At 34.7% G+C, this 27028-nt stretch overlaps 2 protein-coding genes across 2 annotated transcripts; both read right to left on the reverse strand.

Annotated features, from left to right (window-relative positions):
* Nucleotides 1–5: 5 nt before the first annotated feature.
* LOC130649593 (protein flightless-1 homolog) lies at nucleotides 6–23565 on the reverse strand. The gene is made up of 42 exons (XM_057455903.1): nucleotides 23348–23565; nucleotides 20025–20132; nucleotides 19873–19944; nucleotides 19360–19440; nucleotides 17707–17733; nucleotides 17567–17625; nucleotides 17420–17441; nucleotides 17289–17343; nucleotides 17131–17177; nucleotides 16946–16983; nucleotides 16662–16713; nucleotides 16299–16383; nucleotides 12441–12524; nucleotides 12308–12366; nucleotides 12184–12229; nucleotides 12053–12108; nucleotides 11660–11715; nucleotides 11347–11431; nucleotides 11114–11261; nucleotides 10805–10827; nucleotides 10676–10732; nucleotides 10423–10470; nucleotides 10238–10278; nucleotides 9563–9648; nucleotides 9424–9474; nucleotides 9305–9351; nucleotides 9004–9069; nucleotides 8459–8785; nucleotides 8128–8156; nucleotides 7897–7963; nucleotides 7756–7821; nucleotides 7589–7676; nucleotides 7314–7401; nucleotides 6439–6552; nucleotides 6083–6182; nucleotides 5280–5408; nucleotides 4367–4900; nucleotides 3871–4065; nucleotides 3256–3348; nucleotides 3018–3065; nucleotides 2788–2853; nucleotides 6–1183 (listed from the first exon to the last, which is right to left on the reverse strand). The coding sequence occupies exons 1-42, from the start codon at nucleotides 23411–23413 to the stop codon at nucleotides 1055–1057; spliced, it is 3738 nt and encodes a 1245-aa protein (XP_057311886.1). The 5' UTR covers nucleotides 23414–23565; the 3' UTR covers nucleotides 6–1054.
* Nucleotides 18059–19352, reverse strand: LOC130649597 (uncharacterized). The gene has a single exon (XM_057455908.1). It carries the CDS (start codon nucleotides 19042–19044, stop codon nucleotides 18271–18273), a length of 774 nt encoding a protein of 257 aa, XP_057311891.1. The 5' UTR covers nucleotides 19045–19352; the 3' UTR covers nucleotides 18059–18270.
* Nucleotides 23566–27028: the final 3463 nt, after the last annotated feature.

Consider the following 27028-nt stretch of genomic DNA (forward strand, 5'->3'; position numbering starts at 1 on the left):
AAATGTAGTGAGAAGTTTCAAAGAAAACTCTTCTTTGATGCTATCTTACAAAAATACAACAGCGAGCTAATCAATATATAATACAAAACGAAAAACGATTACATCACACGATAAAAAAACGCATCCTCTGATAAATGTGTGTTCATCGGAATATAAAAATTACAGAATATCAACCTCGTTTCCAGGACCATGCTTTCCTTTCGTTGTTAAAGAACAAAACGGAATAAAAGAATTGGGGCTAGGGCTGCATCCATAAAGGTTATTTTAAATCAACGCTTAGAAATAAAAACTAAAAAAAAATTGTACAAAATATATGATTTGATTCATCTTTAATAAAAGTTTTATTAAATAATTTCCACTGTTTGTCTTTCTTCGCATCAAAAAAACGCGGCGCTGAGATTTTGTTGCGCACGCTAAAAGAACAACATCAAAACAATCACTGAAACCATTTGTAAAACTTACTCAAAAATTAATTAAAGAAAAAGGTCACAAACTGATTCACGTATCCTAATCCCTTTAGAGGTCAAGAAGACATCGAAAACTGGCGGGAATGGGAGCTTTGTGGACAAAGAACTGCTTTGAAGGAAAACTAATTCACCGTCTCTGCTATATTTCTCGAATAACTAGAGTTACTTTCATCAGACATTCCGCCAGGCCGGGCTCACTTAGGGGCATTGCAACATTGTTCTATCAAATGCAATGCAGTAAAAACATTTTTCAATTTGTCGGGAGGAGGGTTGTCTAATACCACCTCTTTACCCCCGTCAGTGATCATTCCTGTATTTCTTAGTCTTCTAAACAAGACTGCTCACATCTGATATGTTTAACCTACTCTCGCTACGCACGTATAATACAAAAATACTTTAAAAGCAGTCTCCCTTAAGGCTTACCGGCGCCAAATATACATAATTTTAGAATTATTTTGTTTAAAAAAATCATGAAAATTTAATGACGCGAAAAGGGTTATAAATTATATATAACATTCTCTCTACCCTATAATTAAAAAACTACACAATGTCATAAGCGATTTCGGTTTGATAGCTAACTTGGACATCTACTTTGCTGGCCATTCAGACCACCCGTGGAAGCATCGCGAAAATATAATAGGCTCCTTTCGTTTGCCGGTTAAATGGAGCTTGCGCTGAGGTCCCAGCTTTTGTTCTTTGATATGCTGCATGTAAACCTACGAAAAATGGAAGAAGTATTGCAAAATTATACAAGCTGTTTTATAAATTATAAAAAGTTTGAGACCATAGTCCAAAAATATACACCGCGAAGAGTAAAAATTTTCTTATATTTTTTTTAGGTCCTAAATACCTATATATCATAAATCGAGGTGTTTTTAGGCTAACCAGATATTAAAAGGTATTTTGCAGACCAGATTGTGAAAATTCGAGTCACTTCCTTAAACAAATTACTGGTAACACTGAACTAAGCATAACTCTTCATTACCGAGTTATGTTGAAAAACAGTCTAAATTTGACATTTTTATGCTGATGTCAGCATTTCTGTAATAAACTTTAAAAAAATATGAATGCAATCAATTCGAGTATATAAATAAAAGCTGTTTTAAAAAATGATACGAAATTCTACATAACGATTTTACATTAGAGAGAAGTTAAAACAAGTTGGCTGCCCCAAAAATGTGCTGATTCAGCAAAACTTGCGATTCTGCAGATGCACTACTTAGACTTTTCTAACCAAAGTTAGCAAGGGGTAAGAAAACAGGGATAACAAAGAAAGGATATTCCTTTCATATTAGTTTGGAATATTTTTATCGCATATCAAAAAGCCTTTTATTGAAAGCTTGCTAAATTCCTTGAAAGCCTTACTTCACACGAATGATTTCATAATAACACTAAAATCCAACGATTGAACGTTCTTAACTTTTTAAAGGGTTGGGAACTTATTGGGTTTATAGCAGTGTAGTAACTACACTGCTATAAACCCAAGTTTTTACAAAAAATGTGTGATCACAAAAGATTAAATGGCCAGCAAAATTACAAAACAAATTTTCGTTGTGTTTCAGCACATGACGATTTTGTTTGTTTTTTAGAGAGTATAATACTTTAAACATTTATTTCTCAATAGACAGTTACAGTTCATAATGCCCATAATAGCCTCTCCAGTTCCTAATATAACTGCTTTCAATGAGGGTCTAGCGATGGGGGTCCTTGTCCATTTAAAGCTCTCATTTGAGCAGTGCAAGCACAACAGTTGCTCAACTAGAGAACCGCCGAAGATATCAATCCTATTCTCATACTAAACCTCTAGCATGAATTGACCGGGGTTTGAACTCAAGACCTTCCGCACTGGAAGCGAACGCTCTACCACAAGGCCAGCAGTTCCTTAAGTACTATGATCACTTTTCTACGCTTCTTAAATACTTGATCTTATTTATATGTGTATAACAATTCTAACAGTTATTGACCATTTTACTTTGGCACTAATGATGAAATAAATATTTGATAACCTTCTATTTGACAAGTATTAACAAATATAAAGAGCTTATAGAGCTATCATACGTTCATACAACATAAGGCAAGGGGCACCTTTTTAGCACTCGCTATTAAAAGCCTATCCCTCACATTCTTTCTACTTTCATAGCTATTCTCAGGCGTTTGTTACACCCTGTTTTGTAGGAGATTATAAACACTCTCGAATTTGCAAACTCACTCAGTGCGATTGCATTTGGTTTTGTTATTTCTGTAAAATCTCTACTACAAGGTTTGCTTACGTAGGGGTAAAAAAAGGAAGGATTTTCCTAAAGTGTGGCTCAAGCATTACCTGCGCCGCTTTTACTGACAACTTCTTCTCAATATCACTCGCTGTCTCGCCTATCCAGATGAAAAGCTAAAACATAATACAATATAGTTGATAAGGTCGCACTAAAGTGAAAATATTTCTATAACATACATCATAGTTAAGGACAAGGAGTAATTTATATTTTTATGAACTTAGGTCGAGAGAATGGTAACTTGAAGCGCAAAAAAATATAAGTCTCAAAATATACTAACCTCGGTACCAGTGTCCAATAACATGACGTCATCATCTGCTAGATCGTCCTAGGTGTATAGCGATCATCGTTTAAATAACGGTAATATTATGCATAATACTGGAGGGACATAAAAATCTCCTCCAGCTTGCTTTTTTGAAAAGTTGCCTTATGACAACTCTAACAAAAATTAAAAAGAATGCGTTCTTTATTTAGTTTATTCTGAACCAAAATCTTTAAACTTATAAAAACTCTCTTACCTGACAAAAGTCAGAGCATTTCTCTGACACCGTAAAAAATCCTTTTTCATTGGAACATCTAAATAATCTTGCATTGTCAGCGTACTCAGCCGTCTAAAAAAAGCATGAAGCGCCTAAGTAGTTAAAAGTAAGCAAAATGTGAGGCGCGACTTAAAGCGAAAGTTGTCTAGCGAAGCCTGCCGTTTTAACATTGACGGAGTTGGGCAATGCTAGGAAGGAAATTTAAGTCTCTTGTCAACGAAAACTCTTAAGGTTTTATTTAAGCTAGATGTAAGTTGAAGTTAAAAAAGTTATCTTCGCACTTCGTCTTTAAATATTGTCCGTGTTGGAGCGTACAATCACAAAATAAAATACACATTGCAGACTTGAAATACAAGTTTGCCGATGTGAAGCATATTTCACGCCGACAATTCATTCTTGACGCGGACTAAATTGACTTAGAAAGGCTGAAGGGATATTTACATTTAGAAAATGGTACGCGTTCTTATCAACAGCTCTATATGACAAAAAATTGTTCCGATGTCTAACATTATGATGTGTATATTATAATCCACTAGACAAGAACAGCTATCTAGTCAAACACCTCACAAAAACCGTATTCGTTTAATAACTTACCTGAGCTATTTCCTTCTTTCCGCCAATACCAACCCAAAAGAAGTTCTCCGGTTCTTCACCTTCCTGTACTACCTGTAAGGAATAACCCTCTTCGGCCAATTCGTTGCCAATCTCCTCTGCATGGCTAAACTGCTCCTGGTCACATTTCTTACCCAGCCATACATACACAATACCACCAGCATTGTCAAAGGGGACCTGGAACATAAGTTGTCGATTAAAGTCGAAAAAGAGAAAAGTAGTTTCCAAATGCTAAGTTTTTCACCTGGCCTAGAAAAGTTCTTGTAATACTTCTCATAATCTCGTAACTTAGAGTGAAAAGCTATTTTGAAAATACCAAATGCTTTCAACAATCCCTGCCCTATACAACGCTATTCCCTCTTGAGGTTGCAACCACTGCACTATGAAGTGACACTAAAATAGCCGGGCTATTACCAATATCACAAAACTGCTACAGCTTAATTGTAAAAAGGATAGCACAAGGGGAATTCGAGCCTACCTTGAGCACGTAAGGGAAGTTCGTGTTGAGATTAGTTGCGTCGCATTCCACCTCCATGGCACGACGAGTCAATTTACCCATCGTCGAACGAATCTCAAACAGTTTCGATTTCGCTTCAGCTTCACTGTGCTTTCTTTTTCCTTTCTCTACAACAAAACGACCTTTGAAGTGAGAGAGGAACTTCAGAGCTTCCTGCTGTTGTCTAGTTCGTACTACTTCAAGTTTGTCTCCGAACAAGGCTTCAAATTTCTTTTGCAGACTAAACGCGAACGTTAGCCATCCCATTTTACCAGCGTCGCGTCCCTCCCAAAAGTAGACGACACACTGAAAGTCGTCTTCTTTTTCCTCCTCCTCTTCCGCTTCTTCATCTTCATTTTCCTCAGGTGGTACCCAGTATCTACACAAAAACACGTAACAGTCCCCACTACGGAAATGACCGATCTCTTCTTCCGGCAGCCGAACGAATTTTCTTCCTTCCAGCACGAAACATTCCATTTGGTCCAAATCTTCGTTCCATTCTTCAGACGATTGATCCTAATAAAAATATAAGAATTCCATGCATATAAATGAACGGGAAGTGTTTATTCCCAGGCTTTTTTTTCTGTTAGCTGTTAAGATGCAGTGAACTCTCAACATTACGAGCGTCCAATACAACAAATATCTCAATTTAAAGAATTATTAATTTTTTCCAGGCTTCCGTAGAAGCCTTTATGAACTTTTTGTACCCTTTCGAAATAACGAACTCCCAATTTTGCGAACTTTGTATCCCATTAGAGTTTGTGAAAACGAGAGTTTACTGTAGTAAAACTTAAAAAGTTGCAAGGCTCCTGGAGATCCTGTGAATTTGTCAGCATTTAGTGATTTAAAATAGTTCTTTTAAATTTGATTAGGTCGTGATGGCCTGAACACTTACACATTCTTGATCCGACATTGGCAACTGTCGTGCTGTAAACAATGCTGCCAAGTCCACCTTCTGTACTTTCGGTGGTGGGAGATTGGGTACGACACTGTCTTCGCTTTTTCCCGCGTTTGCATCACTCTCCTGAAACGTTAGAAGGTTTAAGAAAATAATTATCACCTCCCTTGTAAGTCTGGCAACTATGCGACCACAGAAAATATCGTTCAAAAAACGCTTATAAAATCAACGCAAAGTTTAAATATTTGTGTAACAGCGCCACGAAAACGATCATGTACAAGATAACAATCAACTCAAGTTCATAAAGACTATTATATAAGCTGTTCCGTGCCGAACCGAACTCTATTCATCACGCCTTGTTTCAGCATACCGTTTTATAAGAAGCAATCTAATCCAATCCGATCTGATCCAAACCTAACTGAACCGGAACAAAATTTACAAGATGGTAGCTATATTTAGCAACAATTTCTTGCTAAATAGGTAGTTTTAAAACGTTATGCATATTCTGCAGCACGACTCAGATGGCAGTTGTTTTTCTACAGTGAAGGTAAGTCGAGCCAAGCCGTGCGGCACAGCCAGATTAGCTTAGACTAAGAGAATCTAAGAGAGTCAATTTGTCTAAAATTCATCACTTTATAATGTATACTGCTAGATTTATCCACTAGAAATAATCAAAGTTTGAAACTGTACTTACACAGTTTAACTTGCCACAAATAGACTCTTTTTACTTAATCAACGAGTCTGCAAATTTAGAGAAGAAGCTGACTCAGCACATAATTGGCAGGATAAAAATAACGCACCTTTTTGATCTGTGCCACCCTGTCAGCGGTTTTGGTGAAATCGACAGCCAGCACATCATCCCAACCAGCAAATTTTGTTTTGAACACGGATTGTTCCACTCTATAAGAGAACACCAGAAACCTGCAGAAATATACTTTATAAAGCATGTGTTATTGTGAAGAGCCAGGCATAAAACAGTATTCCCGTTTAAACCTAACTATAATTTGACTCAGGTGAAATAACATCGTGATATCTATTGGAGAGGCATTCCCCCTTTTCCCAAATCACCACGGAATTACATAATTGCGTATCCGATAAGCTAAAAGTCACAGTTTGTAGTCAATATAGTAAAAAAAAAACATGCTACATATCTTACCCTTCCAAATTTCTCGTCACCAACGAAAATGCAGGCCTTGGTAGAAACTCGGAAAGTTCTTGAGCTAATTTTAACGCTGCAGCTCGAACTAAGCGGGCTGAACGACGACCAATCCTAAGAAAAAATGACGCACTGTTTCACTACTGACAGTACCTGTTAAAACAAACCGTGTTATTTATATTATTTTGATATTAGATAATTAATTTTACAAAAATAAACGCTAAAAAATTCACCTCGGTAACAAAAAATAACATTAACCGAGTGTTTGTGTGCGGTGTTATAAAATAAAAAAATAATAATCACTACACTTCACGACGTTTAGGCCGTTCAACGGCCTTGATAAGAACACAAGCCCTAATACAATATGTTTAAATATACAATAATATGGTATGATTGTATCGTACGATCATAAAATTATCCAAAGGGGAAAGTCAATTATCTGAAAATAGAAATAATGGCATAGACACAATATTTCTATTGAGAATTGGCTTGTCCCTACGGATCAACAGACTCTCCTTCAACTCCAAATCAAAATTATTAGTAGCGTTGGAGACTATAGAAAAGTTCTCCGAGTATGATTAGTTAAAATTTGCCAAAAACCATGCAGTGTTACAAAAATTGACAATAACAAAATGAACAAAAAATAATATTTTTAATTTGGCTCCGAGCAATTTTACCCAAAATAACAACAAGATAAAAACAGGTCAAAACAAATCAATTATGCAAAAATAACTAATATCCAAAAGATATTTTTTTTATATTAACAACAAGGAGACGTATACGGTAAAAGAGTAAATTACAAAATGGTAATGTGATTGTGGAACTGTTGGTTGCATAGTACTCAATAACTTTGATGAAAATTATTTTCAACTCACCATATGAAAACATCAGACCAACAGTCGAGAACGTAAACACTTTTCGTGTCAAGTAGGCTCTGCTTCAACTTGTTATCAGGTAATTCAACTAAACAAACAAACACAAGCTAACAAAGACAATTTGAACAAGTTACAACTAATCGAGACAAGTATAAAAAGGCCAAAAACAAGATTAAGCCAAACGCTCTCTGACAAATTAATTTATTACTTTTCAAAACGAATTAGAACTTAAACGTCTGCTCTCACAATTATAGCTAAAACACAAAAAAGCATACCTTGAGGCAGTTCCAAGTATCCCATACCTAGGCCGACTTTATATAAAATGGGTTGCTTGGGTGTAAAATACTTGTACTCATACTTCTCCTGCAGAAATAACAACAAATAAGTCAAAACTATATTACAAAACAAAAGCTGTTATGACATTAAGTTGTTTTTCACTTACGCGCAATCTTCCAGTTGGTGGACCACCCAAAAGATCCCAGAAGCCCATAAATTCTTCAATTTCATCCTATAAACATTCAGTCACGTAATATCCTAGTCGCTATGCTAGAGAACGTTAATAACATGGTCGACATGACAATACCTCGAATATTTGCACAATTTCTCCTTTGTTTTTGCGTTCCATTTTCATAATTTTGTCTGCAAATAAGCTGAAAAAGTGGATGTTGTTTTAATGAGAAGAATTTAAAAAGTAGAGGGCCATAATAAAATATAAATGACTGACTGCTGAATGAATGAATGAATAAATGATGGGTAAATGACTAAATAAATGATTAAATTAATAGACAAATAAAAAATAAAAATATACCCTTACCGTCCTTTGGTCCTAAACATGAGCTTGGCCTACAAGAATAAAAAGCAACACATAAAAGATAAAGAAGCAAAGTCTTTACATAAAATTACTTGAGTTCACCTTAAATTCATTAAATGAATAAAAGGGGGGGGGGGACTGAAGTTGTAATCCAGTTTCGCGAATATTGTTTTTATTAGTGTAACAAGTGCTTTAGATTACTGATCACTACAATTGTAAAACCTTGTCTCAATTAAAGTAAACTCTATAACCGTGAGGGTTTTTTTTCTCTTACAGAAGATGGTACACACTTCATCCTACAGCACAACACTGATTTAGCTAAAACACTATCTACCTTCGAGCCAGACCATACATAGACTTTCAGGCCTGCATCACAGACAAACACGTAATTCGGATCAAGAGACTCCCATGTGAGTTCCACAGGTTCCACCTTTATACCGTGTCCGCCATACAATCGATACAATCTGGTGGTATACACAGTCTCCTCTACAGAGTAGAAGCCGCTGCTGTTGCCACCTTCGATATAAGAGACACCAGTGTCGAAAAGCTCCAAGAACTCATCAGATTCATCACTTTGTTCTTCTCTCATTGTTCTACCTTCAGCGCCGAGCAGATTACGAAGATTAACTGCATGAATGGCTGCACAGGCTTTTTTGTCCAACTTTAACATAAAAAGAAGTAAATTATTTACAAAATTCTTTATACTATACTATACTATATATTTTAACAGTATTTCACATTTTTGGAAATATGACAAAAAATTTCTCCCAATAAAGCAGTGTATTTTTAACACATTCAACACTGCAGGCTGGCCAACTTAAAACCTACTAGATGTGATATCAGTACGCGCCCTATTATAAATTATTTTTGATCACTCACTGTGCAGTGTTGACCAATCCAGTAATATATTTTGTGGAAAAGTTGATCTGTTTCGTCATACTCAGTCTAAATGAAATGTATGTTTGTTTATATTAAATCACTTTAAGCAAAAAATATAAATGCTTCCCATTACCAACAACATAATATCAATTTGGCTAACTTGTCGTATGCAGGATTTCATTAGTGAGAACGCTGTGTTTCACTTTCCCAAGTCAAAAAATATTTTTTTATATCTATGTTCTAGCAAAGAAAAACAGATTAAAAAAAAGATGATAGATAAACATTTGAGTAATCACCTTACCTTCAATATGATATAACAATCGCCATCATAAAATTTTCCAAATAACCCTATAATTAAATCATTATTTTATTATTGGGACTAAATTCGATACTTCCCCAGATTCACAAAATGTAACACACCTTCTTCCATTGGAGTTGGTAAGAAGTTCTCAATGACCCAGACAGTAAGACCTAAGGAAATGAAATTGAAGTGAATATAAATGAGACCATGTAATAATAAATTCATTGTTACAATGTAAAATTTGTCCCAAACACAAACCTTCATCTGTTCCAACGTCTTCTAGAAATATATCTTGATAGTTTAAATCAGGTTTCACCAATTTTTGATCCCACCGTTTGCCTGTCCTATAAAATTTTATAGCAGTTTGTTATTTATGTGAATGATGTAAGCATTAATTGTCTGACAACGGTCTGTTCGATTTTCTTAGATGTTAATCTAGCAAATGTTGTTAAATACAGCTATCATATTCGAAACTTAGATGAGCTAAGTTCGAATTGGCTAAGCTCGACTCTTATAAAATGGTGTGGCCTGTACCAAGGTGTGATGAATATTTTAAAATCCTGAAAGATTTTAATTTTGCATGAATTAAGCCTTTTGACTGGGGAATTTTATGAGTTAAGAGGATAATAAAAAATATCGTAAGGTATGGGATGGTAAGATGTATGATGTATAGGATATGTAGTAGGGTATAAAATAAAAATAAAAACAGTAATTGTCTACTAATCTCATGTCCCATGAATTCTTGTTGTTGAGTTAGAAACAAAACTCAATGCAATAAAAAAAACAGTGTCAAGAATGCTCAAAATTGGAGCAATTGAGTGTATAGCATAGCTTTCCAGTTTAAAATTTAATGATTAAAAGTAACACAAAAAAAAAACAATACATAGAATAAAAAGTTTTTTTAGTTGAATTTCTTTTATTATTAATACTTACTTTAGCTTATGATCATCTGGTGATCCATCATCATCGCCATCCTGAAAACATGAAAAAAATTCACCACAATGAGAATCTGACCCATGATAGCACCCATAAAAACACATATGAATACAACATCAAAGAACAATACAACATAAAAACATTCGTATTCAACCTACAGAATAAATCCTAGGACAAATTACCTTCCTTATTTTCTTATGTTTTCGTTCTTCTGCACTTTCAACCATGCCCTAAATAAAAGTAGGTAACATTAAGAAACAGTGAAAGACATTTAGACAATTAAAATTAAAAATGTGTATTTCTCAAGCAAAAACAGTCATAGGGAGAAGGATCTAATTTCAATCTTTTTTTCTTTCAGTCTGGATCTAATTTCAATCCTTTTTTCTTCTAGTCTAATTCTATTTTATTTTCTGTTAAGCCCAGATAATGCATTACCTTCAATTTCTTGTCGGTTTCATTAACACTTTGATATCTTCTTCCACGGAGTCGCATCTATATTATATGAAAATACATGTCAAATAAGATACATACACGGAAAACAGTACTTTTATGTGGACAACTTACCTTTCTAGCAATTGGATCTTTGGCTGAAAATAAATGAAGAAAAAAAGTCACATGGATGCTGACAAATCATTTGCAACAACATATTAATAGTTAAAACATTTTTTTGTTCTAAACAACATTGACATAAAATTTCTTAAAGTTCTGCTTCACAATAATTTTCTGTGGTATAACCAACTTACAATAATTGTTCAAAATTATCACTTTAAGACTTTTAAAGCTTCTTGATATCTGACCGACAGGCATCAACTACTTTTGATGTTTAAGCTGTACCTTCCCCTTGCCTTTGTTTATAAACATAATTAACCTTACTCTGCAACACAGACGGAGACTGACCAGCCGCAAGACGAAGTTGAGTTTGATATGAAAAATCAATGTTATAAAATTCAGCATCTGCTTCACTTTGCGATACAGGCTTTGGAGGCATCACTAACTTCGGATTATTTCGTGTGTCTAAATTCTAGTAAAGAACAATAAGTATAGAGTAAATTTTTCTGAAATAAAAGTTTTACTTCTATGATACTTCTATGAATTAAGCTGATTACTTCTAAATTTGCCAAAAAGTGTATTCCTTCAGGTAACGTGATCAAGCAGTTAGAGTGAAGGACCAATTTTTTTAACTTCATACATCTGTAACAAGAAAATATAATGATAACATACATAAAACATGCATAAAATAAAAATAAAACATATAAAGAGCAATCTATAGAGTAAAAGAAAATTTTTGTTTAAGAGGTCAAAATTTAAAAGGGGATTTTTGTTTAAGAGATCAAAAAGGGTATTAATCTAGCACTTTTTCTTTTCATCTCTGGTACTAATTTTTATGTTACCAGCCAGGATAGATGAGAAAATGTTTACCTGCAAACACCTTCGGGGATACATTCCAACTTATTCCATGCTGCCATGAAAACTTCCTGAATTTAAAACAGAACATAAATTTTTACTTTAAATATTATCAAAACTAGGTTCAAATTCCTTTAGTATGACTAGCCTGTGGAAAAATCCACTTAGGCAGAAGAAAAATGGAAAAGATTGGTCATTTGAATTTTGATGCCCGCAGAAATGCACAAATAATTCTTAATATGAAATTAATATGAAAGGTAAGAATATGCTAAGAATATGTTTTTTAGGTTTTTCAATGACTTGTTTGTTTGTCACTAAATTTTAAATTAATTATTTTTTTCAAACTGCCTGCCATAAAGGATTTCTCTTCGGGACTAGGCTAAAAGAAATAGGAAAAACAATGCATACCAAGTTTAACAACTTTCCAATCCCAAGTGGAATCCCTTCAAACGTCAAATTGTTACCTGCATTGAAATTAACATATGAGATGACAAATTTGTTTTTAAAAAAAAAATCTTAAAAAATTTAAAGAAACTTACTGTTTGCATAAAGTCTTTTTAAACTGGTCATTTTGCATATTGTATGCTAAATTAAAAAAAAAAAGAAAAAAGGTTAAAGGTAGTATGCTCAATTTGAGAAATGGATTTTATAGCTTAAACTTACAGGTAATGCAGTCAACTGGTTCCTACTTAGATTTAGTGTTTCTAGCTTGGTCCATGAATCTAAAAAAATGTAATTAATAATGTTTTGCTTTCTTTAAAACCATAATTTTATTCTGATTAAAAAAAATGCTTACCAATGAGACTAGATAATTCTGTTATGGTGTTGTGACTTAAATCCAGCCTTTTAAGATTCGTCATACGATAAACAGGCTCAGGAACTATGATAGAATGTAGCAACAAGCATTATGGATGTGTACCCGATATGCCTTTCCAATTAGAAAGTGGAATTTAACTCCAGGTCTAGGAATGTTGTAAAGGTGAAAACATACACTGATTAATCTTTTTTTTTAATAACGTGAAAGTAATACTTGAAGAAAGGAATGCTGATAAACAAATTTAGTAAATTTTTTAAAAGGAATCAATATTTCTGGGAATTTTAATATTTTAGGTATCATTTTTTAAGTGATTCAGAATATTTTAAGAAGTGTGTGAAGTGGGTGAAGGGTCTCCTGGGTGAAGGGTCTCCTTAAGAGACAAGAGAGGAGTTGAACGTCCTCCACCATACCTTAGTTTAAAGGGGCGATTGTGGAAGTCCCATGAAATGCCACATAGTGATGGTGTCACTTTAAAAAACACCCAGTCCGGTCTGTGAACGGTTGGCGCTAGGAAGGGCATCCAGCTGTAAAACAATGCCAAAACTCTTTATTAATGGCCGTAAGAATAGTTAATCAGACAAACTGCGTAAACGGGGTGGAACTCTAAGGAGTGAAGGTGTCGCGCACGGTAGGACAGATGTCAGATGTGAGCATCGTCAGATCGTTACCCAGCTATCACATCACAAGGTAGATAACACTAGGTTGAGGATGGCTAGTGTAAATGTTGGTACTCTGAGAGGTAGAGCAGGTGAAGTAGTTGAAATGTTAGAACGTAGATCTGTTGATATGTGTTGTGTTCAGGAAGTTAGGTGGAGAGGAGCTTCAGTGAGATTTGTGGAAGGTAGGAGGGCTTAAGGTATAAGCTTTTTTGGATTGGTAATAGTGATGGATATGGAGGAGTTGGCATATTCGTTGCAGAGAAGTGGGTAGAAAAAGTAATAGATGTTATGCGTGTTAATAGTCGTATTATAGTGATAAAGTTTTTGATAGGTAATAGGATTGTCACTTTTCTGTCAGTTTATGCTCCACAGTGTGGACTCAGTGAGGAAGATAAAGATAAGTTTTATGATGAGTTAATAGCAGTCACATCAAAGTTTGGAGACACTGAACTTGTCATGGTGGGCGGCGACTTTAATGGTCATGTTGGGAAGTCATCTGAAGGTTATAGAGGTGTGCATGGAGGCTATGGATTTGGGAGCAGAAATAAGGAAGGGGAGAGATTGCTTGAGTTTGAAATGGCAACGGACATGGTGGTTTGCAACACATCATTCAGTAAGAGACAGAGTAGGCTGATAACATATGAGTCAGGTGGTTGTAAGACACAGATAGATTACTTTTTGGTTAGAAAGTCAGACAAGAAAGTGGTGAAGGACGTGAAAGTTATATCGGGGGAAGAGTGTGTTTCCCAGCATAGGTTGCTGGTTTGTAATATTATCTTGAAGAGTGTCAGAGAAGCCAAGGGAAAGTACAGGCCCCGTCGAAAAGTCTGGAAGCTGAAGGAAGAGATTGTAGCAAGACAATTTAGTGCAAAAGTTCAGCAGTTAGCCTACAATAGTCAATGTGATAGTGACAATGTTGAAAGTACTTGGACTACTTTGAAGAATTGTCTTCTAGAAGCTTCTGATGATACCTGTGGGTGGAAGAAAGGACCAGCTAGACATAAACAGACCTGGTGGTGGAATAATGAGGTTGACCAGTGTATAAAGGAAAAGAGGAAACTTTGGAAAGAGTGGAAGTCAGGTGGTAGTAAAAGTATTTACTTAGAAGCTAAGCGTCGGGCTCGTACAGCAGTGTATAAGGCAAAATCAGAAGCAGAGAGAAACAGATTTGCAGATGTGTTAAGAAGGGAAGACCAGCGCAATGAGGTATTCAAGATAGCAAAGCAAATGAAGAAGACTAATCAAGATATTGTAGGTGAGAAGTGTATACGTAATGATGAAGGTGTTTTGGTAGCACAGAGGAGGAGAAAAGGGTAGCTTGGAAGAATCATTATCAGAGGTTGCTTAACACTGAGTTTGATTGGGACGAGGATAATTTGTCTGATGATGATGTCGTAGAAGGGCCAGCCATGCAGATCAAGACAGAATGGGTAGTGGAGGCTATTAGGAAAATGAAGATTGGCAAGGCTGCAGGAGTATCAGGTATTGTTGCAGAGATGGTAAAAGCATCTGGATATATTGGAGTTGAGCTTATTACAAGTCTTGCTAACCAGATTATAAAGGATGGTGCTATTCCGAGTGAGTGGCAGTCGAGTGTAATAGTGAATTGTTTCAAGGGCAAGGGTGATGCATTAGAAAGGGGTAACTATAGAGGTTTGAAGTTGGTTGATCAAGTAATGAAAGTTATTGAAAGAGTGATTGATAAGTTACTTAGAGAAAGAATTGATATAGATAAGATGCAATTTGGTTTTGTTCCAGGGCGTGGCACTACAGATGCAATATTTTTACTCAGACAGCTTCAGGAAAAATATTTAGGAAAGAGAAAGAATCTCTATTTTGCCTTTGTAGATTTAGAGAAAGCTTTTGATAGAGTGCCACGTAAAGTTATTTGGTGGGCTATGAGAAAATTAGGTGTGGATGAGTGGCTAGTTACGATGGTTCAGTCTATGTACAGCAATGCTAGAAGTCGTGTCAGGATTAACGATTCACTTAGTGATGAATTTAGTGTAAATGTTGGTGTACATCAGGGTTCTGTACTTAGTCCTTTGTTGTTTATTCTAGTCTTAGAAGCGCTGTCGATGGAGTTCAGAACAGGTTGCCCATGGGAGTTATTGTATGCAGATGATTTGGTTCTCATAGCAGAGTCGATGGAAGAATTAGTTGAAAAGTTTGAGAAGTGGAAGAAAGGACTAGAAGAGAAAGGGCTGAAGGTAAACACAGCAAAGTCTAAAGTCATGATAAGTAGCATTGCAGCCAAGTGTGACCCTGTAGTTGGAAAGTGGCCTTGTGGAGTTTGCAGGAAAGGGGTTGGTAGTAACTCAATTTTTTGTCAGACTTGCAAGCATTGGGTACATAAGAAGTGCAGTAGTATTAGTGGAAGGTTAAGAGCTGGCATACAGTTTGTATGCAAGCGTTGCAAAGGTGAGATTATAGAGAATGAAGTATTTCCAGCTTTAATGATGTACAACAGTGGCTCGTTAGAGATAGTTAAGAACTTCTGTTACTTAGGTGATATGTTGGGCAGTGAAGGGGGTGTTGGAAGAAGTGTTACTTGCAGGATAGGTTCTGCTTGGAAAAAGTTTAGAGAGTTACTTCCTTTATTGACTAGCAGAGTCCTGTCAATTGAGGTAAAAGGTAGGTTGTATGAGGCCTGTGTAAGAAGTGTTATGTTGTATGGTAGTGAGACATGGGCAGTGAAGCAGGAAGATCTTGACCGTTTAGAAAGTAATGATATGAGAATGGTTAGGTGGATGTGTAATGCCAGTCTGAGAGACAGAAAAGTTCAGATGAGCTAAGAAGCAGGCTAAGTCTCTGTAGAATTAAAGATGTTATCCAGATAAGAAGATTGAATTGGCTGGGGCACTTGGAAAGAATGGAGGAGGATAATTGGGTAAGAAAGTGTAGAGACTTGATAGTTCCTGGGGCAAAGCCCAGAGGCAGACCGAGAAAGACTTGGCAGGAGGTTATAAGGACAGACTTGATAGTGAGGAAGTTGAGTTTAGATCTAACACAGTCTAGATCAGATTGGAAGAGGGTCATTAATATACCCCGTCCAACCCATGCTAGCATGGAAAACGGACGTTAAGCCGAGAATGATGATGATGATGATGATGTGCCCACTCTGTTTAAGATGTTTTTAGCATACAAATATAATGAAAGAGTTTGCAACAAATTTAACCTCTTGGCAAATCATTATGTGAAATATCCAAGTCTGTCAACGTTTCGATATTGTCCAATTTATTTGGCATGTTCGATATTGTCCGCTAAAAAAAGAAAAGGCAGAATACTTGAAATTTATAATATCACACTTTCAAATATCCAAAAAAGAGTAATAGTGAAGATAGCCATTGTCATTAATTTCTAGGAATAAAACAACCAAACTAATATTCTTCGCGATCTTCCTTACTAAATATTATTTTTTATTTTTTCCTTACATTTGCCAATATAACTTAACAGTAGTTTACTTGTAGTCGTCCTACTAAATATGTTAATTATTTTTCAGCAAACACAATCTTATCATGTGTACAAAATTTAATTGTACCTGTGTATTTCGGAGATGTAACGTATGTAGTTGAGTTAGGGATGGTAGTTGTCTAAACAGTGCACAAAACATCAGTTTTCAAGAAAAAAAGTACACGAAACCATACAGCAACAAGAATTGATATTTAACCAGTGAAAGGTAAGCTCAGCAATTGTATTGTTACGGTTTCTTACTCAAACAAAATCGGTGATTTCAATAAATTAATAAAAATGACAGTAGCAATTCAACAAGTACAGCACCTGGCTTGTCATTCATGTATTTATAACATCAAGGATAGAGCATACCTGAGTTGTGCATGTAGCAACGGGTTGTTGTTGAGGATCTAAATTTAAATTTGTGAAATTCAGAAATGTTTAGGGTTTTTTGGTAATGTGTCACAATGTTCTGAGTGACTCGATACTTGTGGTAATGACACAAACATCAACCTTATTGGTTGAATAATTTATGTAAAAAATAAAAAAAATCTTACAAGAGTTTGCAGGTTGGTTAATCTTCGTAATTGTGGAGGAATAGTTTCTATAACAAAAAATTTTAAAAAAAGTAAGAAAAAATCAAATTGAAAATGAAACAAAAACTTTATTAACTAGTCCCGTTGCAGTTAACTTTTGTATACAAAGCATACTATACCTAGTAGGTTATTACTAACATCCATAAAGATCAAATCTGTGAGATGCATGAATAACTAAATAAAAGAAATAGATGTGAAGGGAACAAGTAGAAACAAAAGAATACTTTCAACAAAAAAGTTAAAGAAATACCTGATTAGGAATCTGTGTAACGCTAAGAAAATAAATAAAAAATTACTTAACGAAACAAGTTTCAGGCATTGCAATCAAATCTATTAATGATTCAGAAGGAAAAAATACACAAACCAAAGTTCCCTTAAAAAATTTACAAGAATTTACCGGTTGTTGCTAAGGTTAAGGACAAGCAATTCACTTGCATTTTCCAATTCTTCCGGAATCTGCAGTGACGAGGAAAAAAAACATTAAACATGGAACACAGAAAAATTAATGATTCTTTAAAAAACTGTAACAATTATTACCTCAATGATATCATTATGACTCAAATCCTAAAATAAAACGACAAGACTTTTAAAAAAAACCAGTCAAGAAGGATGAACATTGTATACATACACGACAGTGTATGCGAACTAGTGATGCATTTCTTGTTTTTATAATATCACTGCATGTTTTAAACGTTAAGTTTGAAACTAATAGTAAGCAAAAAAAGGAGTTAAGCACTTGTCATTTATATGCTAAAATTTGGACAAATACAGGCCTTTTCATAACTGAAAAATTGGGAATATTTTAACAATTTAGAAAAGCTAGATGTTTTTCATGTTCAGTTGTTATTACTAATTTGCAAGCAAGGTTATTCTAAAAAAATAAAATAAATAAGATAAGCTGAATTTATCTTCTTGTGCATGGTACAATGTGTAATCATCAAATAAATAAATGATAATTTATCAAAACAAAAAAATATTTTTACAAAAGGATTTTACACACAGCCAGTTTATGTTGCTGTACGAACAGTTCTTTTTAGATTTAAGTTTGTCTAATGCATGATATTATTAATTTTCTTCACCAGTTTTCATAAATAGCTAACATTATAATTTTGTCTCCTCGTTCAATAAAACACTTTTCTCATGCGTTATATCCAATTTTTTTCTTTTACAAAAACTTGTGTAAACTAAGAAACAAAATATAATGGCCAAAGCTTCTGCAAGCATTGCAACTAAAATGATTTTCCTTGACACCATCCTGCTACATGCACTTAATTCTTCAAGCTGTACGTTATGTCCACAAGAGCATGTGTTCAAATTTATTGTAAGATTTCTTTTAGAACATAGATAGAAAAATTCTGGTTTGCAGATACAATCGCATTCGTCATAGCTCCACGATTTTCTACTGCTACATTCCCGCATTTGGGTAGGACACACACATCCACATTCTAACGAGTTCCACACATGCGGGAAACAACACGGACTAGGTTTCTTTTCATAGTTACATAAACATTTACATAGTACATCGTTCCACTTTTCGTGCTTTGTACACATGGATGCATTGTTTACACATTCACTATGACAACCAGTATGATTTAGAACCAACATTGAACTTTGTGTAAAATCTACTCTATTAAACACGCTAATATTTTCTGTCTTGAAGTCTAGTGGGACACATTTTCTCATCGCTGGACTTATTAATCCATAACTGCCGATGCAGCGATGAAGTTTCACAACATAAGGATAATATCTGTAATATCTTGGATCTGTATATATGTAATCCTCATATGTTGAACATTCCACATTTTCCATTGAAATAATTTTTGAACAGTTTATATGTGAAGCAATCATGAGAATCAAAACAAGGAGGAAAGCCATTATTTCTCAACTTCACTTTATCGTCTACACATTAAACATTGTGTGACTCCAACTTTCTTATACAAATACTCAAAAACAACTTATGAAATATATATAGATCTTTATTAAAATCATTCTTTTATAAATTATTTTTATTATTATCTCAAACAACAGAAGACTGACTGTCAAAATAAATTTTTGAAGTCTGCACACAAAAGTTTGGATTACAAGCATTCATTCTTTACTTAACTCAACAGTGTTAATTCTCTTTGACATGAAAGAAAAACAAAAGAAAAGAGAATTATAAAGTTTTTAAAAGATGAAGAGTGTTCTTACCACTGTCAAAAGATCATCCAGTGCAAACACTTCATCTGGTATACTTGCATTTTTCAAATTGTTATGCCGAACATTAATCACCTAAGAATTAAAAGGACATATATGAGATCTCTATCTAAATAAATAAAAAGCCAGAGCTGTTTAAATTAAAAACTAACATAATGTAATTTGTCCAGGCTGACAAGGGTTGAAAATAATGTAGATTTTTACTAAAAGTTAGAATTTTGTTAGCAAATTTTCTTTTCCTTTTCTTTATTGATATGGCAATGCACCAAAGCAGGAATTTTTAGAATTATTCTACATAACTATAATTTTTTTGATATTTCCTTGCATAATTTTGGGCCTATAAATGGACATGCATTCACACTTTGCCAATCACAGATAAAAACTTATAACATAGATATCTCTTAACTATATATTGGCTCTCCTTCCAGGACCCTCAAATCCTCATATTGGACATTCAATAGGTTAAAAAACACTAAGTAGAAAAACAATAAAATGAATGTGTAGTACCTTCAAGTTAGGTAAGTTCTCTACATTAATTTGTAAACTGTTTAAGTTATTTTTCACTAGTGAAAGATGCTCCTAAAAAGAAAGACAGGGACACAAATTTAATGAATATAGAATTTATAGCACTGTGAAAAATAATTACTCATAAGACTTACAAGTTTTGTTAGATTTCCAATTTCTGGAGGAACTTTTGTTAGATTTGATCTGTCAACACGCAGCCATCGTAAGTTTGTCATGGAGGTAATACGAGATGGGAAGGATGACTAAAATAGAATTAATTTTAATAGACTAGTTGTTTAAGCCTATGAAAAAATCCACAATAAAAAAGATCCCTCATTCAAATTTAATGATTAAAAAAAATAAGAAAATTTACTTGTTGCTTGTATTGTACATAGAGCCCGAAATGCTAATCAAAATATTGCTAATGGATTAAAAAAATGGATTTAAAAAAATCAAATTTTGCAAATAAACATATAGGGCCTATACAAGCTTACACAAAAATGTTATACTTTAGGCCACCTGCATTTGAAAGTTACGCAAAATTTAGTGGATACGTGGTTATCTTGCAAAAAAATGTTTCTTTCCTTATTTTCCCCTCTTGCTGTTGGTATTGAAATATGTTTGATTTGACTTGATAAGTGGTTTATGGCTTGATAATTGTTTGCTACATTGCTAACTTAGCCTGTAAAACAAGTTGTCAAGACAATAACCAAAAAACCAACTCAGGCAACAGGCAATATATCTTATTATCATAATCATATCAACAGGCCTAGGTTAGTAGAAATCATTTCCAGGCTTGATCAAACATGTTTTGTTTGTTCACTGTGCCAATTTTTGTCAAAAACAGAAAAGTTTAATTTTTGCTGTTGATATATTTTGTTGTTAGACCTATAGAATATTAATATTTTTTTTATGTTGAACAGCTGGTGAATTTTGCAGGCTTATATTTTAAAATTGTGTGCCAATCAATATACCCTTATTAAGACTTTTAAGAAATCAACGCAACTTACATTTTAACATTATTTTAAAGAATTTTTTTAAAAAGTGGTTGGTTTTAGGTGAAACGACTAGGATTACAACTTATTACGAAGAGGACAAAAAGACAGTTATATATAAGTTTAGTATAATTGTAATCGTTCTTAGATATTACAGTAAGACTTATATATAGCTCAGGCTCAGGCCTGGAAATTTGAACATGGCATTGAAAAGATTGACTGTTTTTATTGCAATTTTCTTTTTAGTATATATTTAGTAATTTTTCATTAATTTTTGTAAAAATTCTATCCAGGCGATCCAGCGCATTCATCCAAATAAAAACAGAGATAATATTTATATACACACGTAAATGTACACGAGAAGGAAAAAAAACAAAGAAAGGTTGTTCTTTTACTATTGTATCCAAAAATGTCTTATAATACAGATTTTGGCTCTTTCAACAGCCTTGTTGAAGAAGAGGTGGCTGCAAGAGATCCAGTGGTAATAAGAAACAACTTTATTACTAAATATCATGCATACAAGATTGCAAACTTTTTTTGCGCTGTTACCACCCAAAGTCAAGAAATTTGTTAGCCGTGTAATTGTACTCCTTAGGAAATCCACCATGTTTGATAGCCGTGCAATAACATGGCTAAATCTTGGAAGTTAACCGTGCAACAACAAGGATTTCCCAGACTGTGTTTTACATAATTCTTAAATATACCTAAAGGAATTAGATATGCATTGAATAGTAATAGAAATTCAAAAATTACACTTTAAAGTTCTTTTCGGGCCTCGTTAGCGGGATATCGGCGCTAAGATTCGGACCTCTGAAATACACCCATTCGGATAAATCTTGGATGGCTCAGGGCGTGTTTTGTAGATAAAAGTTATCGGAATTGATGACAAGAGGAATTGTGCTCGCGAACAACGAGGAATTTTCAGGCCACAAACAAATTTTTGAATGCTTAGCGGATCTTTTTTTCAAACTTCAGACCCCCTTTAGCGCCGATATCCCGCTAACAGGGCCCCAAAAAATTTTCGAAGGCCCCTTAGAGGTAACAATTTGACAAATACCAAGATTGCGGAATTCTGTGTTTTGTCGTTTTCCCTAACTAAATTAGCCACTGGGAAAGCGGAGTAGTTAAGGTGGGAAAAATTACACTGGGTCTCAAATGATTTTTCTGCGGCCAAACTCTGGCCGCGCTTTTTGATTGGCTACTTGTGTTGTTCTTTGCTCATGTGATTATTATCGAAAAAAGCCCTTTTCATCCCAAATATATCGCAACAAGTGGTTTCCTTTACTCTAACAAACATTAGTATTCTACAAAGCTTGGTAGACAACTCACAGATAAAACAAAATGGCCTCCGAAGCAATTAGTCACATTGTTCAATTTAAACTCAGGGTTTCTTAATTTAATGATATACAACAGTGGCTCAATAGAGATAGTTGAGAACTTCTGTTACTTAGGTGATATGTTCGGCAGAGAAGGGTGTGTTGGAAGAAGTGTTACTTGCAGGATAGCTTCTGCTTGGAAAAAGTCCAGAGAGTTACTTCCTTTGTTGACCAGCAGAGTCTTGTCAATTGAGGTAAAAGGTAGGTTGTATGAGGCCTGTGTATGAAGTGTTATGTTGTACGGTAGTGAGACATGGGCAGTGAAGCAGGAAGATCTTGACCGTTTACAAAGGAATGATATGAGAATGGTATAAGGGCGAGTTTGGGCGACTTTTCGAATTAAATTGGCGGTTGTCTCCCGGAACCGCCCACACTTTCCCGAACTCGCCCAGAACATTCCCGAAATGCAATTCCTTGTAACAAACCATGCGGACGATAGTTAGAAGAAGGCGCCTGAAGATAAAGGAGTTATAAAGTTTATATATAAGTTATTTATCAAGTTAATCTTATTTTAAACTTCTAGTTCTTTTAAGAACTGCACTACCACATAGTAAGTTTATTTTAATTTTTATAGTTTTTTGAATCATTAGTGTCTGTTTTTCATTTCTTCTTCGAGCATTGTTCGGGTCTCTTCAGGGTTTTTCGGGCAAATACTTGATTTTTTTTAAAACCCCGAACTCGCCCAAAAACGCCCGCACTTTTTACGGTGTATGCGGCTTATATCGGCACCCTCGTTACAGAGGAAGTTGAGTTTAGATCTACCACAGTCTAGATCAGATTGGAAGAGGGTCATTAATATACCTCATCCAATCCATGCTAGCATGGAAAACGGACGTTAATCCGAGAATGATGATGATGATGTCTAAGCTTTTGTTTGAGAGAAACTCATTTTTTCAACTTGAAGAAGAAAGCTTGGTTAACTAGCTAAGCTATAAATAAATGTGAGACCCATTAAAACAATTTCCAAAGCAGGAAGGGAAATTCTTAAGAGAACGTAACATGCTACAAAAAGTACTGATTGTTTAAACAAGCAGCACTGTGAAAATCAAATAATCATGCAGTCACTTATGACTAAAACATGTAAATAAGAAGAATGGTTAAACGTACATGAAAGTCGTTCTTGGAGAGGTCAATACCTCTCACAAATGGTAGCACCCCAACTCCATCAGCCATTTCTTCCTTTGGGATAAAAGACTAATTAATCCAACAGATTAACACTTTCTTCTTGATGTTCCGTCTGGTGGTGCAAAGTTTTGTAGCCTTTCCCCTTCGCCTGTTTTTTTTTCCTTTACTACGACTCGATGTGGTACTTTGCGTCACTCCATCACTACAAAAATCTATTACTAATCGAGACAAGATTTAAACAACCTTATTGATCTTCTTTTCGCCCCTCGGCCGGACGAGATAAACAGCCATTAAGGAGGTATTCTCTCAGGAATGACATCCCGTAGTAGATGATTTACTTTCCCTAATACATATGTAAGGCAAGTAACAAACCATGCGTTTTTAATATTGTTGCCACAGCAACTGCGGCTTGTCTTTGTGGCTCTTACCGGGCGAAATTTGTGGTTTTGTGACCCGTCCCGTCAGAATATAATAACAGACATAAGAAGAACTCTAGGAGCCAAGTATCGTATGCATGGATCAGAGTTCTATCAGCTCATTACCTTAAAGTTAACACTTATTGTAAAGTGTTTTCATACATGTGAGGTTTCAACTATTGCACATGCCTTTTTCTAAATAACATGTATTTTCGGTTTAGTGATTTTTACAAGTTTTAAAGAAAAAGATTTGGCCTACCCTTTTTCGTGATGAAGTGCGATTATTTACTTCAAAATCAGATGCGTTAGTTAGTTTCTGAACGGTTTGTGTTGGACCGAGAGTTGTTACATATACTATCCCAAATATTTAGAGTAATTAGGTGTTGTACAGTAGACTCCCGGTAATTCAAACACCGGTTAACTCGAACTTTTACTAGCTCGAACGGTTTTCTACGGTCCCTTGAACATTTTTTAATACTTTCTTACAAAAACTACTCGTTAACTCGAACCCCGGAGAACTCGAACATTTGTTTTCTCGAACCATATTTTGGTTCCCCTTAAGTTAATTTCTTCGGATAACTCGAACTTTTTAGTGTCTAAGTCGACAATAAATGTTTGAAAAATGAATACTGGTATGTAATATAACCATAAATTTCGAAAAAGCTGGTTCTTTTTACAAAGGAGTCAAAATGTTCCTTTTAATGGCAATATGATAAAAAAGAAACCTTTTCAATTTGCTGAAAGTTTTGATCTTACAAAATTTTAAAGCGTTGGATGGCTGGCTGGATAAGTGGAAAAAAAGGTTAGAAAATAAATACATTCTTGCACGTAACAAAAGTTACTTCCTTACAAGTTAGAGTCCTCTTTTAAATTATAAGTTCTGTTTTTTTAAAATGTCCATCATACACTTTTGTCCTGTCAGTTGAATAATGCAAGATTTACTGCTTATGCAGTAAATAGTGATAACGCATTTTCCATAGGCGTCGGCACGTTTAATTATGTGCGTCAAGCTCTGGAGTTACTCCGGGAGTATATGTTGCTTTTCTTCACAAATACATCAACCTAATAAGTCGAGTGGTTTAACAAGAACTATTAGCAAGGTTAAGTCAAACCGACATACGAAATTTCTTTCAATGAAAACTTAATAGATTGTAACATTTTGAATCTGAAGAAAAAATCGCCTTAACTCGAACTAGTATCTCATTTTTGTCGAAAGTTTGAATTTACGGGAGCTTCGCTTAAGACGAACATTCGTTAAGTCGAACTGTTTTCTCTGGTCCCTTGGAGGTTCGAGTTACTGGGAGTTAATTGTATACAGTCTTTTCGGAAAAGAGAGCGTCTAATTATAAAAGCATTTTCTCCAAAGACTACAAATAGATGTTATTGGTCTTGGTCTGGGAGATCTTATATTTAGAGTCTGCACCCATAAAATAATGCTTAGCTTCGCTGTCCATGTTCAGAAAAACCACTTTTTTTAATGATTTCTTCCGTGAAGTTTGCCGAGGCGGGAAGAAAGTGTTGGATATTAAAAAAAGAAAAAAAGTATTAAGAAGCTGTCGATACAAGGTCAGCACCTTATCACGGCGGCTAGATATATCGTATCAGAGGCACTGTTGAAAAGCAAATAATCCTAGGACGAGGTTGGTTGGCAATAGAGTAAAATGTCAATATTAAGAACCTTGCCTAATTGTTTTTTTTTTCGTTTGTTTGTTTAGGATATTATGCATCAAGGTTTAATTTTATCGGTGTTCGTTATTTTTAATAAAATTTAATTCATCCTTAATATTCTTTGGACGAATAACAGAGATATATCCGACCTGTTATATTCGCTAATGACTTCACTGCACCGTATTACCATTTTTACTGAATTACTGAATTTCGCCAATTATAGGCGGGGTTTGTGGTCTTTCTTCTTCCTGTCAGCCAGTTTACCCAGACTGACCTAACGAAAATTGAAATTTCGAGGAATTTTCCGTTCAAGAAGATCTCACAAATCAATTTTGAAAAATAACTGCGGAGTGCGTAACAAATATTATATATCGTGTTTAACTTCGTAACAGAAACCACAATTTAATAGACAGCTTTTTGTAAACTTTATTCGCAAGGTTGTTTGCGTATATCAAACGCTTTGTTGTTTTTAAGCTACTTACCTTAATTCCATCTTATTCTATTAAAAAAACTGTCGTTTTAAGCGCAAAATCCTACTTTTTAGCCCAAAAAGTGTAGGAAGAAAAAAGAATTGGGCACAAGTTTGGAGGGTGCTTCTAATGGAATGCAGTGTTTCATATTTCGTTGTTTTTAAAATATTGTTTAATAGAAAGAGGCATTTAATGAGAGAGGTGTTTATTCAAAAAAGAAAAAAGGGCGTTTCTTTACTAAATATCATCAGCATTTACAATGTTGTAGTCTTATTTTTGTGATCAAATGTTGCAGTATGTACTGTATGAGTGTATTTGACGATCAAAACTTTTTGTCCCATAAATGGATATAAAGAATGGTTTATGATCTTTGAGGGGCGTTAAATAGAGAGGCGAGTTTATTAAAAAAAGATAGTTCACATTTGTTTTTTGAGGTGTGCACAGCTTTGTCATGAATATGAGACTTGCATATTTTTCCATGGTTGCCATTTCAAAACCCGCACAATTTTACGCAATTCAACGTTACTCTCCAATTCGAAACTTTCTATAATTTGAACCAGTCCCTTCAGCACGATTCTCTTCCCAATTCGAATTTTAGGGTGTCGTTTGGTGTCGACCTGGAGAAGAAATGCACTTGATGATGCAACTCGTATTGTCGAAAGATGTAAGACAAACAAATATTCAACAGTTTTTTAAATAAAGTTTCTTTTTTTTGTAAACGAAAATGCAGTTCGACTACCGTAAGAACCATAGTACTTCGGCAAAGCACATCGAAGGAGAGTCGAGCCTCGGCAAACACTCCTGAGTGGAGATAAGAATATTACCTCGGATCCTGGGCGCAAAGGAATCTTATTAAACGCTTATAATAAAAATTATGCGTTGCTTTAAATCAATTTCTATATTTAGATACACATGATTTTCTCATTGGCAAAATTTCTCCTTAGGCGAGTGCCGAAGTGGCCGAAGTCTAAATCCGCCCCTGAACTATGAGAATAAAGATTGAATGAAACTTGAATTACGTTTTCTTGACCTTAAAATTAAGCTGAAAGTTCTAATTAAAGAGACTTTCTATAATTTGAATCTCTCTATAATTCGAACAAAATTTTTTT

Source organism: Hydractinia symbiolongicarpus, chromosome 7 (assembly GCF_029227915.1).
Source record: "Hydractinia symbiolongicarpus strain clone_291-10 chromosome 7, HSymV2.1, whole genome shotgun sequence".
NCBI lineage: Eukaryota > Metazoa > Cnidaria > Hydrozoa > Anthoathecata > Hydractiniidae > Hydractinia > Hydractinia symbiolongicarpus.